General features: G+C 36.7%; 6 protein-coding genes across 9 annotated transcripts in view; 4 read left to right on the plus strand and 2 right to left on the minus strand.

Annotated features, from left to right (window-relative positions):
* The window catches only part of LOC107705345 (RNA polymerase-associated protein RTF1 homolog), a 12,647-nt gene extending 10,043 nt beyond the window's left edge, over positions 1-2,604 (minus strand). Inside the window, exon 1 of the mRNA XM_016508605.1 lies at positions 2,442-2,604. Within this exon, the coding sequence (XP_016364091.1) occupies positions 2,442-2,525 (84 nt within the window). The 5' untranslated portion in view covers positions 2,526-2,604. The remainder of the gene's footprint in view (positions 1-2,441) is intronic.
* A 37-nt stretch (positions 2,605-2,641) lies between these two features.
* On the plus strand, positions 2,642-6,391 carry LOC107705394 (complex I intermediate-associated protein 30, mitochondrial-like). 2 transcript variants are annotated; one of them, XM_016508664.1, is made up of 5 exons: positions 2,642-2,813; positions 3,954-4,518; positions 5,481-5,666; positions 6,002-6,076; positions 6,229-6,391. In XM_016508664.1, exons 2-5 carry the CDS (start codon positions 4,000-4,002, stop codon positions 6,367-6,369), a joined length of 921 nt encoding a protein of 306 aa, XP_016364150.1. In that variant the 5' UTR covers positions 2,642-2,813; positions 3,954-3,999; the 3' UTR covers positions 6,370-6,391. The 2 variants fall into 2 exon arrangements, with proteins under 2 accessions (XP_016364150.1, XP_016364151.1); XM_016508665.1 differs by lacking the exon at positions 2,642-2,813 and adding an exon at positions 2,814-2,865.
* A 462-nt stretch (positions 6,392-6,853) lies between these two features.
* On the minus strand, positions 6,854-12,099 carry LOC107705393 (nucleolar and spindle-associated protein 1). Of its 3 annotated transcripts, none has more exons than XM_016508663.1 (12): positions 11,911-12,099; positions 11,510-11,575; positions 11,283-11,423; positions 10,315-10,504; positions 10,077-10,160; positions 9,777-9,889; positions 9,277-9,327; positions 8,911-9,074; positions 8,580-8,740; positions 8,357-8,479; positions 8,133-8,238; positions 6,854-6,955 (listed from the first exon to the last, which is right to left on the minus strand). In XM_016508663.1, exons 1-12 carry the CDS (start codon positions 11,983-11,985, stop codon positions 6,868-6,870), a joined length of 1,362 nt encoding a protein of 453 aa, XP_016364149.1. In that variant the 5' UTR covers positions 11,986-12,099; the 3' UTR covers positions 6,854-6,867. The 3 variants fall into 3 exon arrangements, with proteins under 3 accessions (XP_016364149.1, XP_016364148.1, XP_016364146.1); XM_016508662.1 differs by having other exon boundaries at positions 8,911-9,071; positions 11,911-12,063; XM_016508660.1 differs by having other exon boundaries at positions 8,357-8,476; positions 11,911-12,063.
* A 170-nt stretch (positions 12,100-12,269) lies between these two features.
* Positions 12,270-16,222, plus strand: LOC107705396 (protein Mis18-beta-like). Its single transcript, XM_016508667.1, has 5 exons — positions 12,270-12,580; positions 12,738-12,804; positions 12,902-13,024; positions 13,874-13,955; positions 14,090-16,222. Exons 1-5 carry the CDS (start codon positions 12,349-12,351, stop codon positions 14,174-14,176), a joined length of 591 nt encoding a protein of 196 aa, XP_016364153.1. The 5' UTR covers positions 12,270-12,348; the 3' UTR covers positions 14,177-16,222.
* A 3,022-nt stretch (positions 16,223-19,244) lies between these two features.
* Positions 19,245-26,031, plus strand: LOC107705392 (transmembrane protein 39B-like). Its single transcript, XM_016508659.1, has 9 exons — positions 19,245-19,455; positions 21,746-21,936; positions 22,042-22,261; positions 22,352-22,435; positions 22,528-22,682; positions 23,434-23,776; positions 24,647-24,834; positions 25,397-25,517; positions 25,662-26,031. Exons 2-9 carry the CDS (start codon positions 21,806-21,808, stop codon positions 25,893-25,895), a joined length of 1,476 nt encoding a protein of 491 aa, XP_016364145.1. The 5' UTR covers positions 19,245-19,455; positions 21,746-21,805; the 3' UTR covers positions 25,896-26,031.
* A 549-nt stretch (positions 26,032-26,580) lies between these two features.
* The window catches only part of LOC107705395 (coiled-coil domain-containing protein 28B-like), a 5,536-nt gene continuing 4,957 nt past the window's right edge, over positions 26,581-27,159 (plus strand). The window contains exon 1 of the mRNA XM_016508666.1: positions 26,581-26,735. The gene's annotated coding sequence lies outside the window, so the exon portion shown is untranslated. The remainder of the gene's footprint in view (positions 26,736-27,159) is intronic.

The following is a 27,159-nucleotide window of genomic DNA, read 5'->3' on the forward strand; positions in this document are numbered from 1 at the left end:
TCTACGCATTGAGCTACTATATTTCTCTAATATTTTAAACATCAAAATGCAACAACGTCACTTACATCATCATCACCGTATCTCGCACGCCACTGATGACGCTCCCTGATGAACACCTAACATTCGACAGTACCATTTTTGCATTCAAATGCAAATGTTTATTTTAAATTCTACTAATATTCTTTTTTTTTTACTCACAATCTCCTCATCACAGGCAGGCACAGCACTCATGTTCGTGTTTGTGTGTGCTGTCTGCGTCACTCATAGCACGTGCCTATATCGAATATTTTTTCTATCGTTATCGATGAAGGTGTACCGTCGATAAATATCGATACCGTTTTATCGCCCAGGCCTAGGCTAAACAGAAGCTAATGCACAGACAGATGTTAAACTCCACTGGGCATGGGGTGTTTAGTCCAATTATGACCTGTGTTTAAGAGCAATGGTACTTATTTAATCTGTTAGCATTCATAACATTTCAGCTTTTCACTTTTGAAATTCTCAGCATATCATATGCATGCAATCTCAAGTGCATGAAACTCAAAAAGTACTTGCATTTCTATATAGGTGTCAGTGCTCACACTGCTGTTAGTGTTTGGCTCTGTTTGTTTGTTTGCTAGCTGGCTAGCTCTGTAATTTGTCAACACCATTGAAATGAAAATGAAATGCACAGGTTGTTGAGACGTGTACAAGGGAGTGCTGCCTATAGGGGGCGTATAATGGTTCAAAATTGTTCACCATACGCCAGGGGTTTTCAAAATAGGGCCCGGGGACCCCAGGAGGCTACAAGGGAGTGCTAGGGTGTCTAAATTTTTATGAAAAACTGTGTAAAAATGTTATGAAAATATGCAAATTATAGAAAACTATAAGAAGTAAATAACTCAATTTTTAAAAATACAATAAAATAATGGTTTAATTTAAATATTAGATCAAATTAGATTCTAATAAATAAAAAAATATTAAAATATTCTAATAAATAAACTGACAAAAATAAACAGTACAGCACTATAGGTAGTAGAAAAATAATGCAATTATGTAACTTAAAAGAAGCCAAATATTTTCCAAAGTATGTTTCAGACATTTAAATATTTTTTATTTATTTATTTACAAAATAAATTGGGTCTTTATACAAGAAACTATACAGATGCATTTTAAATTTTAGGATGGGGGTCCCTCACACACGCATGACGTATGGAACCTTTTCACATGACTGATGACGTGTTTAACAGTCATCAGCATCATAAATCCTCAAAGGTTTTTTATATATATATATATATTTTTTTTTTAATGTATGTACATTTATAACACTACTTTGTATTATATCACCTTTGCATCTAATTACAAAAAAACTAGTTAACGCTAATGTGAGGGTGTTTCTAATGCAGCGTCTACAGGAGGGACGGTAAATTTAACATCGTTCTCTCTTCTGAATGCTGTAATCAGTCACTCTCAATTTCTTTTCCTTTTTTGAAAGTCTTTTCAAAGGAGTTTTTCCTTTGCTATTTGAGCAAATGGGAATGCAAAAAATATATTTGTGTTACCCACTCACTGCTCTTGAAGTTAACCCAACTATGACAACTTCCGCTGCTGAGAAACCCGGAAATGTGAAAAAGGTCCATTTTGTGGTCCATGGCTAAAAGATTAAAAATCCCTGTCACAGAGCAACTGAAATTTTCAATTATTTATTCCTTGGTATTGATTATTAATTCTAAACTGAATATTTCTAAAAAAAAAAAATGCAAATGCTACTAATGACTATAAATGAACTGCAAAACTGTCAACTCCGATAACTGGCATACCTACATCCCAACATTTTAATCAGCACAAATCAAATTATTATTTATTCTTTGTCATATGGAATGTTTAAAACTTTAAAGAAAGCAACTTTAAGGAGAAGAAAACAAAACAATGGCCAAATGGTCATTAGCCATTTTCAGCACATCATAAAACCCATCTGGTTTGAACTCTTTTGACAAAACAGTGAATTTTATTATTGAACATGTCCCCATATTCTTATTTTCATGTACCATGTGACTTTTAACTGCCCAATTAAAAAGCTGCTTTCTGGGACGTGTTTTAGAACCTTCAGTCCGCTCTAGTTTCTCGTCATATTTCTACAGCTACAGCCGAAATAGAAGTTTAGCCGCGGCGCTGTAACGTCATGAAGCAGAAAAGGTTCTAAACGCACGCGGCCACTTTTGTAAAGCCGAAATACCCGCGTGCTGCAGGCGGCGATAAAAAGCACGTAAAATATGTAAATTTCATGTGTAATTGTCTCAAACCTAACACGACGCCACAACACAGGCCCCTGCTAACCAGCTAGCTTTCCCACATCACTTAGCATGGGACTTCAACACACATACTGTTCTGACACCTTAGTGCCTCAGACATCGGTAAACAGCGAGGTTTTTGGATCACATTCACATGAATGATATTCCTACCTGATCCAAATTATCATCGCTAGCACTATCCTCCGAGTCAGAGTCAATCACGACCCGACCTTTCCGTTTCTTTACATTCACCATGGTTAGCTGCCTGGCTCCCCTGCGTGTGTGTTTAAACAGCAGCGCCGCACTCCTCCACACAAAGGCGCTAGAGCTGCACTACGCATGCGCACACGTCACCCCCATAAACATCGACTACACATACAGGATCAGAAATGCGCTGTATCGAATAATTATGCATTTTCTGTATACATACAGTTGGCGAAAATTATAATGATATTTGTTTGTCGCTAAATGTGATGTGCGCGGGAATCAACTGCGAGAGAGATTTGCTGTCGGTAGGACCATAAGCACATGTGCTTGTTTCAGGTAAGGACAGATACATGACGGACCGTAATGGCTTGTTTGAGTGTCAAGAGTGGTAAGACGTAGTTGCTTTTCAAGCCATATTTTATGCTTATTCATTCAATTATGTATTTTTAACTATGATAAATGTGGTTACATTCGGTGTTTTAACATAGCTGTAACATGTAACTGTCGTGACAAAAACATGTAATCACGCAGTGGCTCTTGTATTTGTTGACTTGTGAATGTCATTTAAAGTCAAATGAGATTTATTCCTATTGCTCATCCAAGTCAACGTGTAAGTGTTGGCAACAAAAAGAGACGGCTGTATGATATTCAGGGCTTTTTTCCACGTGTTATGTGCCGCTATGGGTTTCAATCTTTTGATCGCAGGAGACCCCCATCCTAAAATGTAAAATGCAGCCATATAGTTTCATGTATAAAGACCCAATTAATCCTAATTTAAATTGATATACCATGAACCAATTTAAAATATTATTTGGAAAATATTTAGTGTTTATTAAGTTACAGTTCAACATACTTTACATAATTTAATTTTACATAGTTCTACATAATTTACTTTAGTACTGTACTGTTTTTCATTTATTTAAATATAATTTTTCTTAGTTATTTATTTCAATCTATTTTTATTATTTACTTATTTTAATCGAAGTGTTGTTTACATAATTATTTTAATCTGTCTTGTACTATTTATCTAATTATTTTAGACTATATAGACATTTAGAAACTATATAGATGCCTTTTAAATGTTGGGAATGAGGATGCATGAGAACAATTATATTTGGAGGTCTGTGGTACCTAAAAGACTGAAAACCCTTGCCACAGAGCAACTGAAGTTTTCCATTATTTATTCTTGTTTTTTAGGATTATTAATCCAGAACTAAACTGAATATTTGTAGAAATACCATGGTTAAGTTCTTGTTCTACCTTGCAGTGTAATGGTTTGACAAAAGGCTACTAATGATTAAATGAACATGGACCACCTGTCACTTCCTTGCAGCCCTCTGTTTGAAAGCCCCTGCTTTAGATGACCGTCATCTTGATTTGGATTAGTGAAAACATTTGAATCCAGAAGATCAACTGACATGATATATGATGGCAAATATAAAAAAGGCATTTCACTAATGTTTTCTTTTTTTTCAGGATTCTACTGGATGCCTGATCTGATAACAAGAGCTACTACTAGCAAATGGCTGTGTCAAAAACAACATTAAAAACTCTGCTTGGAGTTTATGGTGTCATTCACAGACGGACTCTGTTATTGCCGTCTACCCTGAGATGCTCAGTTATACTGAGCACCAGGAGCGTCTATGAGCGTGATTACCGCAGACCAGGCCAGCCTCCAGACACCCGCTGGCCCTGGCAAAAGATACAGTTTGATTTCTCCAAAGGTGTGGAGGGTATCAAGAAGCACATTGGGTTGTTGAAGGATGAGTTTGTGCAGCGCTGGACTGGACCTGAAGGAAGGCCGTTAATAGATCACATGCTGGAACAAACACGTGTCCAGTGGGAGTTCCGTGGACCGGAGAGTCTCAATCAGTGGGTGGTGTCATCCGATCAGGAGATTGGGGGTCACAGTGAGGCATACATCAAACTGGGCAAGATCAACACCACGTGTTTGCTGTATGGGACCTTGTGCTCCACACCTCCCCGTGATGGAGAGACTCGATACAGTGGATACTGCACTCTGCGCTCCAAACAGCCGCTGGTCAGTGCCGAGATCGAACATCGCTCCATCTGATCCATTATTCAATTCCTTGTTCATCATCTTTTAGACCTCTTATGCATTTTTTTTTTGTTTGTCTTATTTCTGCATGGGTTAATGATTAATCTTTGTACAGTACATGACATTGATAGCCACCAATTTATTTGTACAACAGGTGATTGTAAAAATATTATGCAAAAGTGTAGATGAAACTGTAATATAATGACTTATTCCATTTAAATTTAATTTCCTTTGCTTATTAAACTCCCATCGGTTTACTTTTTTTTTTAAAGAAATCTCTCATGCTCACCAAGACTTTGATTAAAAATTCATTAAAAAACATAAATATTATCACAATTTAAAATTAATGTTTCTGTTTTAATACATTTTAAGATGTAATTTATTCTTGTGATGGACAAGCTGAATTTTCAGCAGCCATTACTCCAGTCCTCAGTGTCACATGATCGTTCAGAAATTATTAATAAGCTGATTTGGTACATATTAAGAAACATTTCTTATCATCATCAATGTTCAAAATTGTTGTGCTGCTTAACATTTTTGTGAAAACCTTGATTTTTCAGGATTCTTTGTTGAATAGAATGTTAAAAAGAACATTATTTATTTGAAATAGAAATCTTTGTAACACAAATGTCTTTGTGTCACTTTTGATTAATTTAATGCATCCTTGTAATATGTTATATAAATGTTATAAAACTCTTAAAGTTTTGAATGGTAGTCTATAGGTGTATTTTCAATTTATAATTGTACAATTTATAAAGAAAGTACATTGAGACACTATAATTCATGAGTTGCATGTTACATAAGAGTAAGGTATTAGAAGGGAGCAGTATTGAGAAACACAGCTTAAGGGTTTGTTATTTGCATAAATGTGCATGCATTTAAAGTGAGCAGTAAAGGAGCAATAATATGTCATTTGACCTTTGAAACATTCCTTTCTTTTGCAGGCCTCATTTGACAGAAAAAAATACTATGACTGGTCAAGTTTCAACACGTTACATATGCGTATTCGGGGAGATGGAAGACCATGGATGGTAAACATGTCTGCTGAGACCTTCTTTTCTCATCAGAGAGATGACATCTACAGTTACTTCCTCTACACTAGAGGGGGACCCTACTGGCAGGATGTCAAGGCAGGTTTTAAAAAATTGACATGAATGTACATCTAGAACACACTTCATCTGCAGTTCATATGAAAGTGCATCCAAATCAATCTGTCTTACACTATTTAAAAGTTTGGGGTCGGTAAGAATTTTTAAAAAGTAATATATTTATTTAATTATTCAGCAGAGAAACATTGAACCTTTTAAATTAAAAAAAAAAAATCCTGTTTCAAATAAATGCTGTTCTTATAAATTTTATTATTAACCAGAACCATTAAAAAAATAAAAATAAATCTTAACCCGAAACACTTGAATGGCAGTAATATTTAGTCCTAACTTATGTTAATTGTAAAACACTTTTACAGATCCCGTTCTCCAAGTTTTTCCTTTCCAGCCGGGGAAGAATACAGGATGACCAGCATGTCCTCTGGTTGGATAAGGTCAGCATGGCTTTCTTGTCTCCTCATAGTTTATCTAGTAATTGATATTAGCATTTAATCTTTGTTATTTTTCCTCTGATGATATATTTATGAGCATTATGACGCAGATTCATTATAACATACTTTAAATCAAAACTTGTTTGTGCTCTTAGGTAAAGAGTATTGGTTTTACATTGGGGGATAAAGCAGACGGCCCATTTCAGCTGGAGATTGACTTCATTGGTCTGTGCAGTGACCTTGCCCACACAGAGGAGTTTGCATACGAGCTTTACAAGAGAAACCCAGAGGTCTAATTGGATTAAGCAAGATTCAGCAATCGTAGATGACAGACAGACACCGATTTATTAATAAAAACTTCAATCAACATTTTTTGGAGGCCGAAATCTTTAACACACATATATAAATGACCACATTTAAGACAAAGAAGTACAAAACGATCATTTATGAATATCGCTCAAGTTCAAATAGTCATTTTGTGTGACTTTACTGTTTTTGTCTTTACAATTAATTAAAGCCCAGTACAAATAACCATTCATACTAAAAACACATTTGGGGGTACACTTTCTTTTTACACATATAATCAAAATTTAAGAAGTATAAAATCCTTATCTATAAATGGATTTTAAAAATGAATGCTTTTGTTGGATGACCTCACCTCATACTAAGCATATTAACCACATATGAAGTGTTTACAGAACAGCAAAATATGTACAAAAGTTTGGAATAGAAAAGACGAAAGCTAAACATGTACGGTGAGTGTCTAAGATAGCAAAACAGTAAGAACACTGGAGTTAGGCCATGACCAGACCTCGTCTGGCACCCAACATATTTTCTTTCTTTTGTTTTCGGTCTTGTGTGTGCTTGGCACGTCGCTCCTCTCTGAAAATTAAAAGGCAAAACATATTCAATGTGGAGAAGTTTCATTTCAGATAATGAGACACAGGAAATTCAAATGTATGCTAGGTTTGGGTTGTAAGATTTTTTTAATGTTCTTAAAGTTTCTTATGCTCACCAAAGTGGCATTTATTTGATTAAAATACAGTAGAATAAATAATATTGTGAAATATTGTTACAATTTAAAACCATTCTAATATGCTGATTTGCTGCTCAAGAAATTTCTTATCAGTTTTGAAAACAGTTGTGCTGCTTAATATTTTTGTGGAAACCTTGATACATTTTTTTTTAAAGATTTGAATATAAAGTTAAAAAAACTGCATTTATTTGAAATATAATTTTTGTGACAATGTAAAAGTCCTTACTGTCACTTTTGATCAGTTAAAGGGGTCATATGATGCGATTTCAATTTTTCCTCTCTTTGGAGTGTTACAAGCTCTTGGTGCATAAAGAAGATCTGTAAAGTTGCAAAGACTAAAGTCTCAAATCCAAAGAGTTATTCTTTATAAAAGTTAAGAGTCAGCCACGCCTACCTAAAACGGCATGTTCTAACGCCCCCACATATCTACGTCACGATGTGGGAAGATTTGCATAACGCCGCCCAAATGTTCACGCAAAGAAAGAAGGCGTAACTTTTATTCTCGCTGTAGTCTTGTTACCGCAGCCGCCATGTCGTGAAGGCGCTGTGTGTTTCGTTGTGAAAGCGAAACTACTTTGTTTGGCCTTCCAAAAGAGGACGATATTGCTTCGTCAGACCTGGAGCTGATCCGTACTGGTTGTTGAGGAAATACAACAACTTTGTGCTGTGGAGTCCAGCCCGGGGTCGTCACATGTGGTTGCCGCAAGCCCTCCGGACGCTCCTTCGTCCAATCCGCCGGCCACGCCGTTCTCAAACCCACCGGCCTCCGTTCACTCTAGCCCCCGGCCTCTGCTCACTCTAGGCCGCCGTGTGTGACACTGTGTTTCGTTGTGAAAGCGAAACTACTTTGTTTGGCCTTCCAAAAATAGACACGACTAGAAATCAGTGGTTAAGTTGTATTTACAACACTGTTCCAGAACACTTCAACCCAAATATTCAGATGTGTGCAGCACATTTAAAAACGGACCCCAACTTTTTGAACAGTAGTGACCAATCAATGCACAACTAAAATAAGCATCTCACCTGGTTTGAACTTGGTGCTGTTTATAATTTTTCTGGTGTGAAGGAACAGTCTGAGATTTATTAAGTGCTGTGTTCTCCTGTTGAGCTCCAAACGCCTTCAGTTTTCCTGCAGAGGCAAATGAAGACAATGAAAAGCAAGCAGATACAATTCAATTCAAGGAAGCACTGCCTGACATGTTAGTTCTGGGTATTTAATTCATATTTTTGTCTGAGTGTGGACATACCTTTGTGTGGTTTGTAGGTGAGCGGACGAGAGAGACTGGCCTTCAGATCAAATGTGTTCTTCTTGGTGACACCAGGGGTGACTGACATACTGTTGTTCCCATTAAAAACAAATGGAGTAGCTCCTGTAAAAAAAAAAAAGCAAAACAATTAAAACCAATGCTTCATAAAATCTTTTTTTGTTGTTGATAAATGATTAGCGCAATGTAATGGCATTACTCTTACCAGGTGTTTTGATGGCACCAACACTTTTATTAAGTTCAGGTTTGGTATGAACATCAGATTTCCTCCCTGGAGTGGAGGTAAGAGGGATGAAAGGAGACATACGAGCTGGAGTCTTTACCAGCGAACGCTTATATTCGTTATCGTGAGTGGTCTGCGAGAACCTAGAGAAGGAAACGCAGCAGTCAATAAGTACAGCTGTAGAAATTGGTTTTATTATAATAAACTATGTTCCATTTAAACACTTTAGTTGTCAGTGCTTGGCTTTAGCACCTCAATTTCAATACTAAAAGCATTATAAACTTAAGTGAATTAGAGCCATTGATGTATTTACCGGACATTGATTTTATTAGTGGTGAGGACAGTTGGCCTGAAAGTGGTGGTGTCCTTTAAAGCAGACTTGATGGCAGACTGCTGAGTGAGCCTGCGTTTTTCTGCCAATGTTTTTTTCTCCTGCTCTCCAGGACTGAAGAGAGACACTCTGCTAGCAGGCACCTTCTAATGGGAGACAACACCAAAGTTTGCTTATGATTTCAGGTCGAAGTTCTAGAATTCAGACACAATTCTATTTGAACAAGATGTGAGTTTTTTTCCCCCACAGTTTTATAAAAATGACACTATTTGACAACAAATTCACAATGAAGCATGATGACACACAGATTGATACTACAGCTGATATTCAAGCTTTTTGGTGACTTACAGTTTGAGCCTTTGTTTCAACCGATTTCATCAGTGTCTTCTCTGACAGAGTCTGAAATTGCAAAAATAAATAAACCACTTATAAATAAAACATTTGGAACTCAAACTACACTGTTCAAACCAGTGGTATTTATTTATTTTTTAAATAATATTTAATAAATAATATTTTTTTTGTCAGCTACATCAGTTATTGTTGCACATCTCCATTTCGTTGCAAACCTATTTTCTTCTGTGGAACTTGGTTCCATTGATTGTTTGTTTTTTATTTTAGTTTAATATTGTTTCCATTTCTTTTTCTCCATACAGTGGATGTCAATGGAAACCAAAACTGTTTGGTTACCAACATTCTTCAAAATAACTTATTTTATGTTCCATAGAATAAAATAAGTCATACAGGTTTGGAACGACATGAGGGCGAGCAAATGATGTTTGGGTGAACAATCCCTTTAACGACAACAACACTGGTTATTATTTGACAGGCCAGGGTTTCACTCTCGTTACCTTCAATTCCTTGACAGAATTCCTGAGCACCTCCATTTGTTTGTTCTTCCTTTGGACATAAGAATCAATGGACTCCATCTTTTTGAAGTGAGCCTCATGGAGTTTCTTGAAGTCTAGGGAAGAGTGATTTGCAAATACATTACCTCAAGGGCAGAGCTCAGAATATTTGTTTACATGTGTTACGTAATGATCTCAAGTGAAACAGTGAACTAAACAAGAACAAGAAACTGTATTTTGAATAATACAGGAACTGGAAAAAATATTTTGTTTTTGTGTATAAAGTTGGAAGGATCTTATTACTAGGAGTTGTCGGCCTCAGTGCAGGTTTTCTCTTCATCAGGCCCTCAAGACGAGGGATTTTACCCGCTGTTCTTCTCCCCACACCTGCAATATATACATTTTAATAGTCAACACCACATACACTGTGCAGGAACAAATCACAAGGTAACTTATCCATCTCATCTATTAGATCTTAATTAAAAGGTTAATTAATAACATCTACTCTCAATGAGCAACTTAATATCAAGGCGGTTTTCACCTTTAACACTTGGCTCTGCAGGAGCACCTTCAGAGTCTGGATTGGTTTCCCCAGATTCTAGACCTTTCTCCACAGGATCTTCTTTAGTAGATGTTTCAGGTGGAACTGGTGTCTCTGTGTCCTTGGGTGAGGACGCCTTCCTCCTCTTGGAGCCCCTTCGGCCCTCCTCTTGTGCCGGCTTTTCTTCATTCTAAATATTACATATTTAAAAAAATTAATTACAAAACCCAACAGCAGCAGTTTTAACATTAAGTGACATGACATCTGACACACAGATGCCATTGGCACATGCCACTATGCTCAGTGACACTTCCGGTTTTCAGTGGCATGTGTCAGTGGACAGTGGCATGTGTCACTAAAACCTGTGACATGTCAATGGACTGCGTCTTGTGTCAGTTGCCGCGGTGCGTGTCGCACCTTCGGTAGTGACTGACACCTGCCGCTGGGTGTCGCTGCATAATGTAGATTGCGTGACACACGCACTTAACGGCAGAACGATATTGAATTAATTAATTGCTGTCAAATTATACGATTTATTACATCGCGGAGTTCATTTGTACAACAAGCATTGAGTTCCTATATTAAGATAAAAATGTGTCTTATGCCCCTTAATGAGTATTTTTCATTGTAAGTTTATTTCCAGTAGCCAGTTCCAGTTTTGTGCAATGCATTCAAATACGTAAATACGGGTTTTTTCATTTTTGCATAGATTTGACAGTTCAGCAGTATCATTTGTAATTATAAAATAATATAGAGACTATGCAGAGGCCATAACAAAAAAAAAAAAAAAACGTTTTAAACAAATGTGCCAAACAAATATCAACACTGGCTACCAGAAATCCCTTACTCTGCCTTTAATGTTAAAACTGCCTCTCCCAAGACGTGGATATAACGTGTATATCTAAAAGTAAAAGATGAAACCGTCCAGATTGAAAATAAAACTGCAGCCTACATATGCTCATGAATACCTGAGCAGTGACAGATGTGGAGTCACTGAGCTTTCTCTTAGCAGTGCGGCCTTTTCCCCGGCGCTCGGTCACAAACGTTGCAGTGTGCGCGCCCTGCTCGTCCACGGCATCGTGCGCGTCCGCGGTGGCTGCATCATTATCCTGCAAACAATGCAGTATAATTCTGTTACAGCAACTCTTCCCATTTCAGAAAGATTATGGTGACAATGCACAAAAATAATACTCACATTTTCAGATGTCTGGTGTTGTTGTTGTGAAAAGTGTTCTTTTAAAGCTTTCAACAGCTTTTCAGCCTAGAAAAAAATAAGCATTGAGCATTTAATAAAGTAGATTAGAAAAGTCGCTTTGGATAAAAGCATCTGTTAAATGACAATGTAAATGTAGATAACGTTCAGTCACAAACTAACGTAACTAAATGAAAGGTTTGTGATTTCGCGCAAAAACGCCAATATAACTCAAAATCTAAAGAAAAGTTACCATACTTTAATTAGTACAGCGTTCGTATTAAAACATTTAACGAATCTACATTCACTCATGCAAAATGCAAGTCATTTGGTAACGTTACACATGGAATGGCTTTAGTTAAACAGCACTGTATCGCTTTGTATTCGCTTTAAACGCGATTTACCTTCATATTTGCTTTCAGTCCAACCTCTTTCGCGAGGCGCTGCAATTCCGCATATTTAAGCGAATCCAAATCCATATTGTGGATAAACTCAATGTAAAATCTGCAGATATATAACTGTAATAATGAAATTGACGACTCCGTGATATACAGCTCGGTTTGTTTAGGTGGGATTGCCCAAGTGCCGTTTGAAAAATAACGTGTTTCAAAACCAGCCTTTTCCGCTAGATGATTGGTTGAGAAGCCCATGACGACGCAGCACTACATCCAATAAGAAGTGGCGTTTATGACTCTTTGGTTTTGATTGGCTAAAAGGTTTTAGCAAAGGCGGGGCTTGATTAAGCAGTTTAGGGCGCCACCTAAAGTTCAAGCTCATAAATGAATGAACGTGGTTTGCGCCGTCTTGTGTGAGCAAGAACAACAAAACTTGCTTATGTAATCATGTCGAACAGCACTCGAAGTTTTCTCGAAAGCTCTTGTGATAACGGTCCATACGACTCGACACAGACTAGTTCAATTGCAGATCAGCTAAGAGCAGTGAAGGACGGAGAAGTCTGTATGGTAGACTATAGGAATTGCAGTGTTCTACAATGCATGACATGCAACACAGTGCTTGGAGACTCTCTCGGCATCTGTGGGGAAGTCCAGAGCCTCAAGAGTATCATTTGTTTGAGTAAGTTGTTCTTGGAATACTTTTAAAAGCATGCAGACTAAAATTCTGAAGATATGAATGCAGCCTTGAATACTTTTGTAAAAAGCACCAAAGGCCAAACACGTGGGTGACTGTGTTGTGATGATAACCACTGCATTTTTAATCTTTCCCTTTGAAGAAGTTACTGAGGATGTGAGGGTAAACAAAAAGCTGGAGATGAGTTTGAATGGTCATCTGGCTTTCTCGTAAGTATTGCTGTCTGTTGATCTCAACCGTTTCATCTTATGTCCAGCATGTGTATGTGCTGGATGTCCCATCATCCTGTGGTTTCTCTGTCTGTAGCACCCACCAAGTCCTTCACTGTGCTGGTTGCCATGGTGCCGTTGGCCTGGTTCTTCACTCCACCCCAGAGCACCTGTCTGCTTTACAAAACCTCTTCCTTTTACGAAAAGAGCTGATAAACTGGTGGGTGTAATTTGTTATAATAATGTCCACACAAACAGAAGTGCATTTTTATTTATAAGGAATAGTTCACCCAAAATGAAAAACTGCTAAAAATCTAACCACCCTCAGGCTATCCAAGATGTAGATGAGTTTGTTTCTTCTTCAGGACACATTTGGAGAAATGTAGCATTACATTATGGGTGCCGTCACAAGGAGAGTCCAAACAGCAGATAAAAACATCATCATAATCTACAAGTAATCCACACGACTCCAGTCCATCAGTTAACGTCTGTGAAATGTAAAACTGCATGTTTGTGTGACTGGAATCATTTGGATTACTTGTGAATTATTGTGTTGCTTTTATCAGCTGTTTGGAATGACATTATGCCGGCACCTATTCACTGTTAATGATCCATTGGTGAGCAAGTGATGTAATGCAAAATTATTCAGAATCTGTTCTGATGAAGAAACAAAATCATCTACTATCTGGATGGCCTGAGAGTGAATAAATGTAAATTTTTTTTAATGTACATTTTTATTTTTTGCTGAACCATTCATTTAAAGGGGTCATATCATGTTGCTAATAAGAACATTATTTTGTGTATTTGGTGTAATGAAATGAGCCGCGGCCTAGATTGAGCGGAGGCCGGAGGGCTTGAGTGAGGAACGGCCGGTGGGTTTGAGAACGGCGTGGCCGGCGGATTCGACGAAGGAGCGTCCGGAGGGCTTGCGGCAACACTCCAAAGAGAAAGGAAAAATTGAAGTCGCATCATATGACCCCTTTAAACTCTTTTAATGGATTCTTAAATCAGATTTTTTTGCAGATAATTGATCATTTTTGTAAAATTTGACAAATGGTTTACATTTTAGCTACATGCTAAGAAGTGGTGCATGTGTTAAAGCCTCCAAAATCAACTTCAAACACCGACTCATGGACAAAAATATTCAAGAGGTATTTATGCCAATAAATAATTACCGTTTATTTTACAGAAGGGGATCAACATTATATTTTATTCAGTTATATTATAGGTTGCCTTTACAGCTACTCAACTCACTTGGGTTAAACATTGTGATTTTTTTTTCTAGCTGAAGCAGTATTTAGAAGCTCAGCTGAAGCAGGTGAAGATTCTGGAAGGAATGATGGAAAAATTGTGCACACACAATGTAAACTAAAGAAATGCCAGGCATGGAATATGTACAGTTGTTTTATTATAACTGCTGAAATAGTGTGTATATATATTTTTGTACTATGTACTGAATACTAACTTGTTTGTTTATTAGGTATTGGTTATTTTTTAATTTACATTATGTGCAGAGAAAGGAATAGTATAACAGTAAATAAAAGTATATATTGTATTAAAGAAAAATGACTAATCTAATCTCTTACACTACAAGATGAAATATAACACTGAAGAAAGAAAACACAACACATGTTTATGATTGGCACCATGCTGCTTTTTTATTGCTAAAATTTAATATTTTTTGTACAAAATCATGCAGGGTGCATCTGTAGTGCATAGATCAGACTAAGCATAGAGTTTCACATTCAGAGGCAAAATCAGCAATGCATATCAGGTCATCAAAGCATATAAACTTATGTTCTGCACTATTTGCATTGAACATGAAAAAGAACTTGTAATTTTATTCCATTTAAACTCACAATTGTTAGTTTTGCTAAAACGCACTGTATCTTGCCTCTTGAATCACAGACTTGTTACATTTTCATCATACAATACTTAAATCCAAAAAAGTAACTTATTTTAATTAATACATCTGTGAATAATTAACAGCAGCAATAAACCTTTGGGATTTCATGCATTTGAAAATAAAGTCACAACATTGGTCCACTCATAGATTTATCACATTTCTGCATAAATATGTTCAAGCAAAGCTTAATTATTGCATGCATCACAAAACTTTTTTTATCCACTTCTACCATGCATCAACAAATGTTTTTTGCACTCTTAAGAAAATACTAGTTAATTCCCAATGGATCTTTTTCATTTTGTAGTATATTGTTTACCCAGGATTCACTGAGACAATGAATCATCAGAGTGTCACAAACTGCTACCAGAACACTGCTCATATTGCTGTTAATGAAAATAAGCTGTAAATATACATACAGCTTATGTGCATTCCACAATGGTTTGAATGTAAACATGCAAGGTCAATAGAAGGGCATAAGCCCTGCATATATATATACATTTACTACCCATCAACTTTCTTCCACCTGTCCAAAATAAAAAAGGTCTTTCATATTTGTCAGACCCTTGGAGCTACCTTCACATATTTATTTGGTGTCAACGAATAATGGGGCTGTTAACAGCTAGTTCTGTACTACCAAATATGAGCAATGGGATGTTCTAGATAAAACACTTACCACTGTCACAAATATGCTACAGATTTCTATTTCACAAACACCACTGAACTATTCCGACACTATAATTCATGCATAAACTGGTTATTGCTTCTAAACGTTGAACTTAATACACATCATGGCTTGCATATCTTTGAGTATATTTTAAAAATATAGTTTGCATTCCAGTCATTGAGGTATTTATCTACATTACAATGCTTTGATAATTGCTTTATGCCACTTAATATACTACGTTACTTTAAAATCTAGAGTTTCTGCTACTAGGAATAATCTACCCACAGCTCTAGTCTGAGACAACATTACCTGATGGAGAATGCGATATTAGAGGTATGAATACAAACACAGTTCTAGGTTACCCTTTCTAATCAGGACGAGAATACTTTAGTCTTCTTTGTGTCCGATTACTACAGACCAAATAACGTTTCAGGATCAACTGTTTCCATAATAAGGAATCATCTTGAAACAGGTATGAAATGAAACTCTTCACTTCTTCTAAGCCACCAAGCCAAATTTTCTGCCCGTTAGGGACTTTCGTTTTGATCTGAGTCAACTATTTTGGGCCCAGAACTTAATTTTGCACAGTACAAACTAGGACAAACTCACACAGTGCTTATGAAACATATGTATTTCAGCATGGCTAGCTGCACGTCAATACCAACCGCCATTTTTCTAATCCTCAGCATGCTACAACACATTATTATGAACTAATAGTGATTACCTGTGAATAAACAACGGTGTTTGCCGATTAAAAAGTAAAACGAACAAACTCAGCATGAGTGAAAAAATGACTCGTCCAGTCACCTCTTAATCAAATCGATCAAGATGTAGATGCTGCATCCATGGTGGTTACTAACTAAATCATTATCTGCCTATTTTATTTTCTAAACGACTTTATTATAGCATATACTGAATGTCACTACGACTATTAAACTCAGCAAGCATCGCTACCGTACATGCATGGCCATGTTTACACTGGCACTACAAATCCCGCCACCCTAAAGCAAGCGGATGAAACTATTAATGTTACTAAAAAATCTACTTCAAATAAATGCTGTTCAATTAACTTTCTATTACTCAAAAAATCCTGTAAAAATATGTCATGGTCTCAAATCTTAAGCAGCAAAAACTGATTTCAGCACTGACAACAATAATGAAGGATCATGACACCAAGTAATGTCTGCTAAAAAATTCAGCTTTGCCATCACAGGAATAAATTATAAAAATAAAAAAAATTCAAATAAAAAAAGTTATTTTAAATTGTAACAATATTTCCCTTTATTACCGTTTTACTGTATTTTCATCAAATCAATGCAGCCTTGGTGAGCAAAAGAGACTTCTTTCAAAAATAGTTAAAAAACGTAATTATTCCAAACTTTTGGCCGACAGTGTCCGACCAGTGAACTACAAGGTCTCTATATGATTTGTGTGATATTCCCAAACCTATTAATAAAATAACATACATGAAGTGAAAAGAAACACGCTCACTCTTCCAACTGATTTCCAAACCATCTGACAGATAATGACTCTATTTACATCACTGTGAGAAAAGCATGTGAATACAGTTTGATCGGAGTGCTCGCTGTGTGGGTTTGAGCTGTGGTAACTTCTGAGGTAGTAAAATAATTAGATTTCATTATGTCCTGCATCTCATTAGCACCCCACCCCCACTAGAAAGGTTTAACTGTGGAATTTATAAAGCTTATGCTCAGGTCAGTGTGCCACTCTGTCTTGGTTTGTCAGTACAAGTACATACCCAAATTAATTGAAATCAGAATCGAATAAAGAGATGGTGGATCCGAATCAAATTAATTTGTTAAATCAGTGTCAATACCCAGCCCTACTACAAGGAATTAAGTTATCTTGTGTTATTTTTGCTGCACAAACTGACCTACCTGGTCATGAGTTCCTTTTATGACTGTTTCGTTCTCTTCTTGATATGACATATGAAGGGCACTGTTTTGATAAGACAAAGCAGGTTAATTAAGATCTGCATTTTCGTTTAACAATATAGCTATTAGTTTTAGAGGACTTATGAAAGGAAAGGACAAAGTGCTTGAAAGAACAATGAAAATGAATACACAACCAAATAATGTGCATCTCTTCTCCTGCACAATGCATGACCATCTACCGAGTGACGCAAGTGCTGGAATGCGAAACTGCAACACAAAGATTAGACAAAGACAAGCTCCTGTAGTGCATGTCAACACTCATCGTGCACTTACCGTCTCTGGTGATCTCGTGCTGGTTTCGAAGCGAGTGAACTGGAACTAAAAGTCACCTCCATCATACTCGTCGGTTGAGTAGGACTGGCCAGGCTCTTGAGATGTTCGGTGAGCCTGGCCCCGCTGCGCTGCTGCGGCGGAGGACTGCGCGCTACGCCATTTCGGTCCCGTGTGCTGTGCTCTGGCAGCTCTGCTGCTGCTGCAGCCTTCTTCCGGCGCATATCGTTGTCTGCGCTCTGATTGGGCAGCCGAGCGATCCTTCAGGCGAACAAGACCCGCCCTCTGGGACAATAACAGACACCTGGGCTGCGTTCAGCCCCGACAAAAACGGTGCAAAACGTTTTTTAAAGGGGTCATATGATGCAATTTCATTTTTTCCTTTCTCTTTGGAGTGTTACAAGCTCTTGGTGCATAAAGAAGATCTGTAAAGTTGCAAAGACTAAAGTCTCAAATCCAAAGAGATATTCTTTATAAAAGTTAAGAGTCAGCCACACCCCCCTAAAACGGCTCGTTCGAACACGCCCCCACATATCTACCTAACTGTGTGGGAAGATTTGCATAACGCCGCCCAAATGTTCACGCAAAGAAAGAAGGCATGCAAAACGGTGCACACCGGTTTGAGCTTGAACTTGCCCCAGGTGTTAGAGAGATTTTTATAGGCTATATATGAATGAAAAATTTACAGCAGCATTATAAATAACAACCAAGAGAAAGGTAGAAAAAACCGCCAAAGGGAATCAAAAACACAATAAGAAGATACGTGAAAGAACATGAATAATTCACATACTTAATATTTTGTTCATGATTATTTAGGAAAAACTTCCAAATATTGAAAGTCTCGATAGCTTTGAAATCTCTTATGCTCACCAAGGTTGAATTTATCTGATCAAAAATACAGTAAAAATAGTAATATTGTGAAATATGATTACAATATAAAACATCTGTGATGGCAAAGCTGAATTTTCATCAGGCTCCAGTCACGATCCTTCAGAAATCATTCCAATACGTTGATTTGGTGCTCAAGAAACGTTTCTTATTATTTTTAATGTTGAAATCAGGTGAGCTGCTTAATATTTTTTCAGAATATTTGGATAAATAGATTTTTTTTTTAAAGAACTGAATTTATTTGAAACAGAGTTTTTCTAAACGTTGTGGATGACTTTGTCACTTTTGAGCAATTTAATGTGTTCTTGCTGAATAAAAATATTAATTTCTATAATAATTTAAAAATATTACTCGCCCTAAACTTTTGAACAATAGTGTATGTGTATGGACTTTAGCTACAATTTTTATAAGAATATTTAAAATATATTTAAATACAGGAGATTGACACGTGTGGAGGGAGATTTGTTTATTTTGCATATAAATGAGGACAGATTACTGATGATAAATAAATGACTGTATTAATAATATACAACGTGTGGAATGCAAATAGCAAAACTAAATAAATATTTAAAAACCTGGCAATAGTTTTATTGCGCTGTTTTATGCAATAAAATAAGTTAAATTAATGTGCATAAAGCACGGAATGCATTAACCTTACCTAACCGGTTTTGTGTAATGCATGTGCCTGAGGCTTGGCCACATGATGTGCTTTGATCTCACACACACACACACACACACTCTCACACTCTGAACACGCAATCACGCACGCTTGCCTCCTCCCCCCTGCGTTCTGCGCGTGCGTGCGTCTGCGGTACAACATCAACAGAATGAGCTCTCCTCGTTTACTGTCAGAAATTAAACAAAACTCTTTACATCCCAAGTAATTAAGTCTGTATTTAAGTATTGAGTGCGTTTCAAACTAAATCTCACAGTCGCCTTATCCGGACTAAACTCCGCGGTTGAAAGTGGTAAGAGATTTTCTGCGATTTCTTGAAATTAGATTATGTGCAAATGCAACAGTGCTAGGCCGCAGTCTTATAATCGAGCATGCATTTGTTTTTATGGGCGTTAAGATTCAACCGTACCCGAGAAATTGTTGTTGCATTTTAAGGCAATTTGGTTTCAGAATGAAAAAAAATACATGTCTTTCAACCTACATGTTTAACAGCAACGCTTCCGCAAAAGTTGCCCATCAATAAAGGCTGGGCTGCAAAACACTAGAGTGACCAGGAAAGATTATTCCCTTTCTTAAGCAGGATACAAAATTCTTTAAAAACTAACCATAACACAAATGCATTTTTATGCTTGTTATAGTGAGACCAACTTTGTGGCACGTGCATTGGCAAGCCAGTTGTGCTGCATCATGCGGGTCTTTATCAATGTCCATGAGACCAGTGGTGATGGAGCTCTATATGGTTGGCTGGGTTTGCATGGGGATAAATCTGCTGAGCAATGAGCCCTAAAATGACAAAACTTAATGTAGTCACACTCAATGCAAACCTGTTTGATTTAGCAAGTTTCACTTGTTTGACAATTGCTGCCATAAAATGCTTTACAATGCATCTAAAAACAAAAAGTTACCAACCCTTCAAGTAGGTCCAAGGCACAAGTGAAAGTAGTCTATAGTTACAATATGAGCCATTTGAGGAAGAGTTTACGAACATAACAACATGTTAGAACTGGCCAGGATCTAAAAACAAACTAATTTTCTTTAAAACCTGTTCAGACGTTACAATATTGCAGCATATGGGTCCACACCAAAATAATAAAAAAATTTGTCCTGCAGACCTGGTAAAACTAAATTTTGTGCCACCATATTGCTGGAATGACAATAAACTAAACATGATTTGACTTGTAATAACATAGTATGGTGTCTTGACAGTGTCTTAAAATACCATGGTATGTGAATTAATTCAGTATCCAGTGCTCTGGGTCTGTTTGGATAGGATTAGCTTACTAAGAAACCTATTATCATTTAATCTCATTAGATATGCTTAATACATCACATTAAGCAAAAAACTTGCTTTTTGCATTTTTAATTTGTCAAATGTAGTTGGTTGTCCACATATTCCATCCACTAAAACAATTTGCATACTGTTCACAGGCAGCATTCATCCTGAATTGTGCAGAAATAGCAAGATAAATATGGTAGTAGCTATTGCAAACATTGTGACCTTCTGAACAACCTGTGATGATGGTAACAGTAAACAAAGATGTAGAATAATGTATCTGTAATAAGCATTAAATTACTTGAAAAGAGGGGTTGACACACAAAAACCATGTTAGAATATAGAAGATGAACTTTGCCAATGATTTATTGTATAATAAAACAATAACGAGATTGGCATCTAATAATATTTGGTAATAAATCTCCTGATAGAAGCAAGCATTCATTAAGTATAACAATAGTGTTGTGAACAATGCATGATACACTAGCATTCAAAATGCTGTTTTTTTTGTATGTTGATTTATTAGGTATGCATTAAATGAACAAAAGTGATAGTAAAAACATTTACAATGCTTCAAAAGACTTACATTTCAAATAAATTATGTTCTTTTGAACTTTCTAAAAATCTGTAAATCACAGTTTCCACAAACCTATTAAAGGGATAGTTCACCCAAAAATTAAAATTGTCAGAATTTACTCACCCTCATGTCGTTCCAAACCTGTATGTGTTTGTTGAACATGAAATAAGATATTGTGAAGAATGCTGGTAATCAAACAGTTGATGGTCCCCATTGACATCCATAGAAATTTTTTCTCTACTATGGAAGTCAATAGGGACCAACAACTGTTTGGTTCTTCAAAATTCTTCAAAATATCTTCTTTTGTGTTCAACATAAGAGAGGGGGGAATGACACAATTTTCATTTTTGGGTGAACTATTCCTATTCCTAGCACAACTGTTTTCAACATTGATAATAATAAAAAATGTTTTTTGGCGCAGCAAATTAGAGTAATTTCTGAAGAATCATGTGACATTGAAAACTAGAGTAATGGCTACTGAACATTTGGCTTTGCCATCACAGGAATAAATGACATTTTATATTAGAAAATAGAATAGAAAAAAAAATTTAATTGTAATATTTCACGATATTTCTGTATTTACTGTATTTCAAAATCATTAAATATTAGCATAGCATATTTAATACAAAACCTCCATCAGCAGTGATTTTTTTATACATAAGACCTAATTTTTTTGTCACGACTCATTCTTATAATGTGTTTGGAACTTGGTGTTATTTGTTTTCCTGCAAGTATCTAAAGTGTAACCAACTAGAAGTGCAAAAAATTGAGAGGGGGAAGAGTGGATCTGGAATGGCCGGAGGAAGAAGAGGAGCGAATAGAACGACATATTGTCGTTCTCCGCTGAGCAGTGAGACGGGTTCCGTTGGCAACGGTAACCACTCCACCAGCTCGCCCGTGACAGGTGTGAGATCACGAACCAGGTGGGGGCACGTTTGAGCAAAATAGTACACATAATAAACTAATGTTCTGTTGCTATGATAACATCCACCTCCAATATTTAAAATAACATGCTGTGTGGTCATCAGGAATGGATCCGGGACGGGAATGTCCAGCCCTCCGCTGGCCACTCAGACGGTGGTGCCACTGAAGCACTGTAAGATTCCGGAACTCTCCGTGGACCGGAACGTCCTGTTTGAGCTCTACCTGTTTGCATGCCATCTTATAGCACTGTTTGTGCATTACGTCAACATCTACAAAACAGTCTGGTGGTACCCCCCCTCGCACCCACCTTCACACACCTCTCTAGTGAGTCACATGTCATAAGCCTTAAATTAAACTCCACAGAAACATCCAATGTTAATTTTTCCACAAAATGAATTTCTTTTGTCTCTGCAGAACTTCCACCTCATTGATTATAATTTGTTGGTGTTCACCATCATAGTGCTGGCTCGCAGGCTAATTGCTGCCATTGTAAAAGAGGTAATGTGCATTATCTCCTAGCTCTTCATTCCATTTTAATAGCTTTAAAAATTAATAAGTTGTGCATTGTTTTCCTCTTCTTTGCTCCAAAGGCATCACAAAGTGGGAAGTTGTCCTTCCCGCACTCTGTCTTCCTGGTGACGGCACGTTTTGCCGTTCTGACTTTTGCAGGATGGAGTCTGTGTCGTTCACTTATTTATCTCTTCAAGATGTATTCCGTACTCAGCCTGCTCTTCCTCTGCTATCCGTGAGTAATAATCTACACATCCGCTGCTGTTGATTCGAATGTTTTCAGGTGTTGTCATATTTACCATTGTTTTGTGAGATTTCGTGGGTGAAATCCAGTCATTTCAACAGGAATCCACGTGATCTTGAATTTCTTGTGAAGGTGAAAGATTTCCCTCACAGATTTTGCATCAGGTTCAAGTTGGTCGCACAAATTTGCCATGTTGGCCAACAGAAAGCTGGTTGGTCTGAATAGGCCTGTCGCAATAATCAATATATCGACTTATTGCGCAATATATGTACATGACCTCAATAATTTTTGGTGACGCAATATATCGCTCATTATATTTACTTAAAAATTAATGTCACCATGTTTTGTACATTCCACTTGCGCCTGTGTCTTTGTGACTTCTGTGTGAGATATGAATAATGGACCTTTTTGCCCATGAAATTTTGCTAATGTGACTACACCTTTACTGCTTTCATAATGCATGTATGATGGGTCATGATGGTTGACTTGCTACTGATAATATGATATTATTTTGATTTTATGGTCTATATGATGGATGGATGGACGGACGGATAGATAGATAGAGTAGTACTTTGATGTTTTGGCTGGTTTATAGATTTAAATGTGCATAAATGTGCAATTATTTTAAAGTAGATTTGAGTCACCCATTCAGAATTTTAAAGTCATGGCTATCTGTTTTATAATATTTGTAATGAATTCAATTGTATTATCTTGTAATATTTCATCTATCTTTCCCCCTCAGGTTTGGAATGTACATCCCTTTCTTCCGACTCAGCTGTGACTTCCGGAGGGCTGGATCCATGTCCCCATTGGGCAGCATGAGTTCTAAAGAGGTGAGCAGTGCTGCTTTGGGCCGTGGGGGACGGGACTATCTGTCCGTCCTGAAGGAAACATGGAAGCAGCACACCAGTCAGCTGTACAGTGTTCAGCCCATGCCCACCCACGCTTGCTGTCTCTCTCCTGACCTAATCCGCAAAGAAGTGGAGTACCTGAAGATGGACTTCAACTGGAGGATGAAGGAGGTGTTGGTTAGCTCCATGCTTAGTGCCTACTACGTGGCATTCGTACCTGTTTGGTTCGTCAAGGTGAGTGCATCGACAAGTGGTCTTTTGGGCATAAACGCACATACAGTGTGTGGACTGAGAGAACAGGTTTGGTTGATGAGGAACAGGTAATTAATGTGTAATGATTCGATAAATTCAGATCAGACTGGCTGTAGGCAAAAATCATTCTTGGCGTTTAAACCAGCATATGCAAATTTTTTTCCCAGATATAATTTTTATGGCTTTCTATCTGCCCTCAATGCAAAACTTTGGTTTTGGCGTCATGGGTTTTGTTGAAATTCCTCTGGATGGAGTTTGTGTGATAGTTTGTTTTATTAAAAAGAACATCTGTCAACTTTGACAATACATTTTTCAATGCAAGCTGCTAAAAAACAATGAATCATCAATTATATCACAGTTGTTTTTGCTTATGATGCTCATTGCTTATAAATGTTCAAAGGTTTGGGGTCGGTAATATTTGACATTTTTTCTTCATAAATCACTCTAATATGCTGATTTGGTGCTCATGAAACATTTCTTTATATTATCTGTGTTGTAATGTCAGTCGGTATTAACAGTTAAGTCGTTTCATATTTTTATGTAAACCATAATGTGTTAAATCAGGGTTTTTTCATGAATAAAAAATTCAAAAGAACAGCATTTATTTGAAATAGAATTAAATTAATATTCATATTAATTTATTTTAAAAAATGACACGCCAAGCTTTTGAACACTAATGTGCATCAAAAATAAGCATTGTGATATATAAAGACATGCTTATGTATATTATAGATTTGTGTGCTAGTGTGTTATACGTGGCACAGCACATTTTGTCTGAGACATAAATATTTTAAATAAATTGCTTTACATTCATGCATATGGCTCTTTCTTAATTTTTCTGTTTGTGTTTAGAGCACACAATATGTAGATAAACGCTGGTCCTGTGAGCTGTTCATCCTGGTTTCTCTCAGTACTTCTGTCATTCTGATGCGGCACCTGTTACCCCCCCGCTACTGCGACCTGCTCCACAAAGCTGCCGCTCACCTGGGCTGCTGGCAGAAGGTCGATCCTTCCCTCTGCTCAAACGTCCTCCAACACATGTACGTCTGACCTGGGGTTATAGAAATGGCATAAGTTTAGGTTGTGTTAGGTTTTTGTGTGCGTCTTTGCTGGGTTTTGAATAATATTCTTTTTAGTGCTAAAATGTAAGTATAGCAGGTGCTGAATAATTCCAAATGCATTTACAAAAGAGCCTAATTTAAATTCTTGTTCACAGTCTGATGTGCACTTAAGCCTTAAAAGAATACCTGCATTGTGTTGCATGTTTCAACATGTTCATTTGATCTTGGGTGTTGCCGTCAACAACAGATTTATTCATAGCATGTTAAATGAATTTGAAGCCAAGCCATTTTTAAGCATGATTTTTTTTCAAAAATCACAACTAGAATATATTTCTGTTACATACTGATTTTAACCTGTTTTTCCTAAATAATATTACCTCATTCAATTATTTTTTAAATTTATTGTTTATTTATTATATTTTTTTATTTATTTTGCATGTAATATTCTTCTTAAATTGTGTCAAAATGCATTGTTTTTAAGCAAATGTAATGTTTTTATTTTTTGTAAGGTGTAATAGCTTTCTTTTTCTGTTTCCTGCAGATGGACAGAAGAGTACATGTGGCCACAAGGAGTTTTGGTCAAGCACAGTAAAAATGTTTATAAGGCCATGGGCCATTATAACGTAGCAGTTCCCTCAGATGTCTCGCATTATCGTTTCTATGTAAGTATAAGCTGTAGATGAACTCTAGAACAACTTTGAATGGAAATGTTTTTAGAAACATTATTACAAAGAGTTAATAATATATTAATGGGAATGGTATTGCAATAACCACTGTTCCCCTCTTTTTTTCCTTTCTTTTAACAGTTTTTCTTCAACAATCCTCTTCGAATATTGAACATTCTTATAATCCTGGAAGGTGCAATGATATTCTACCAGCTATATTCACTCATGTGTTCAGAGAAATGGCATCAGATGATATCATTAGCTCTAATATTATTCAGTAATTATTATGCCTTTTACAAACTGCTCAGAGACAGAATAGTTCTGGGAAAAGCGTATTCGTATTCAGCCAGTGCCTCCAATCAGAAAGTCAGTTAGACAAGGATAAATTATTGTCAGTCACCACAGATGAGCAGAAAACATGCATGAGAGCTGTTTATTTTTTTCTACAAGTGCATTTCTGTCTATGTTCTGACTTGCCATAAAATAAAAAGGAATCATATTTTTGTACTATGGCTGGTTCTCTGAAGTTTTCTTTTAAAGGACATGACCTAGTCAAACACAATGGTGTTTCTTTATTTTGAATCAAATACTATTTAAAAACAAGTAAGCACTAGTTTTATCATTATCTTACTATTTCTTTTTTTAATCATTAGTCTGTTACTGTACCATAACCGCCTCTAGATGGCGACAAACAACGGTTGACTGTAATGAATACTGGTATTTACAAAGCCATTTCGTTTTTGTGGTATATAATGGTTTATTAAAAGCCGCTATATAAATTACTAGCTGTGTGGATGAGGTTTTAATAATTAGTGTGAGGTTCTTTAAACTGGATCTCAGCTCGCGTCTTATTGTGATTACGCTCTCTAGTATGGTGAAGGTTCTGCTCATTAATGTTGATGTTTTGACGTCACTCAGAAGCATACCAATTGGTGAGGCTTGGCTCTTGAATATTAATTAGATAATCGGGACGCTTCTTTAATGTCGTCCAATAGCAAAAGCGTGTCTCATTAATATTAATAACGAAGCTTCACCATAGTACTAGTCGCAGAATCGCGGTCGGGAAGTAGGAGAGCTCACGCTGGAGACGGCAAGCACTTGGTATCTTAAAACGGACCGCGTATAAATCCTGAGTTAATGAAATGGAAAAACCAACACGGGCACCTTAAATTTTCGTTGGAAAGCTCAAAGAGCTTCATCCTTGTACTCGAGCCGGTGAGTAAATCGTTTTGTTCAGCGATATGACGATGTGCGCATCGTGCCTCACAGGGCATCCTGTGCAAATCCCTTCCATTCAATGTAAAACCCTCTTCGCCAAATGAAAAATGCATTAGATCTTGCACTGATAAACACATCAAGTCAGACGCTAACTAGAGTCTACAACTGCAAAGAAAAAACAAATAGTCTAGCATGATATACAGGACGACGCTAAAAATCTTCGTATTTATTTTGTAAACTAGTGCATTAATTAAAATTGAGATTTTTGGGCTGATAATTTATCTAAAAGCATCATGATTGACCCAGATTGTTTAGTGCTTACTGGCAATGCACGATCTTTTACAGGAAAGGCTATTATATACAATCTATAAAATACAAATATATACGATGCACATATTCATTTATAATATGCAGGGTTAAT

This window comes from Sinocyclocheilus rhinocerous, unplaced genomic scaffold, assembly GCF_001515625.1.
Source record: "Sinocyclocheilus rhinocerous isolate Xijiao unplaced genomic scaffold, SAMN03320098_v1.1 scaffold564, whole genome shotgun sequence".
NCBI classification, from domain to species: domain Eukaryota; kingdom Metazoa; phylum Chordata; class Actinopteri; order Cypriniformes; family Cyprinidae; genus Sinocyclocheilus; species Sinocyclocheilus rhinocerous.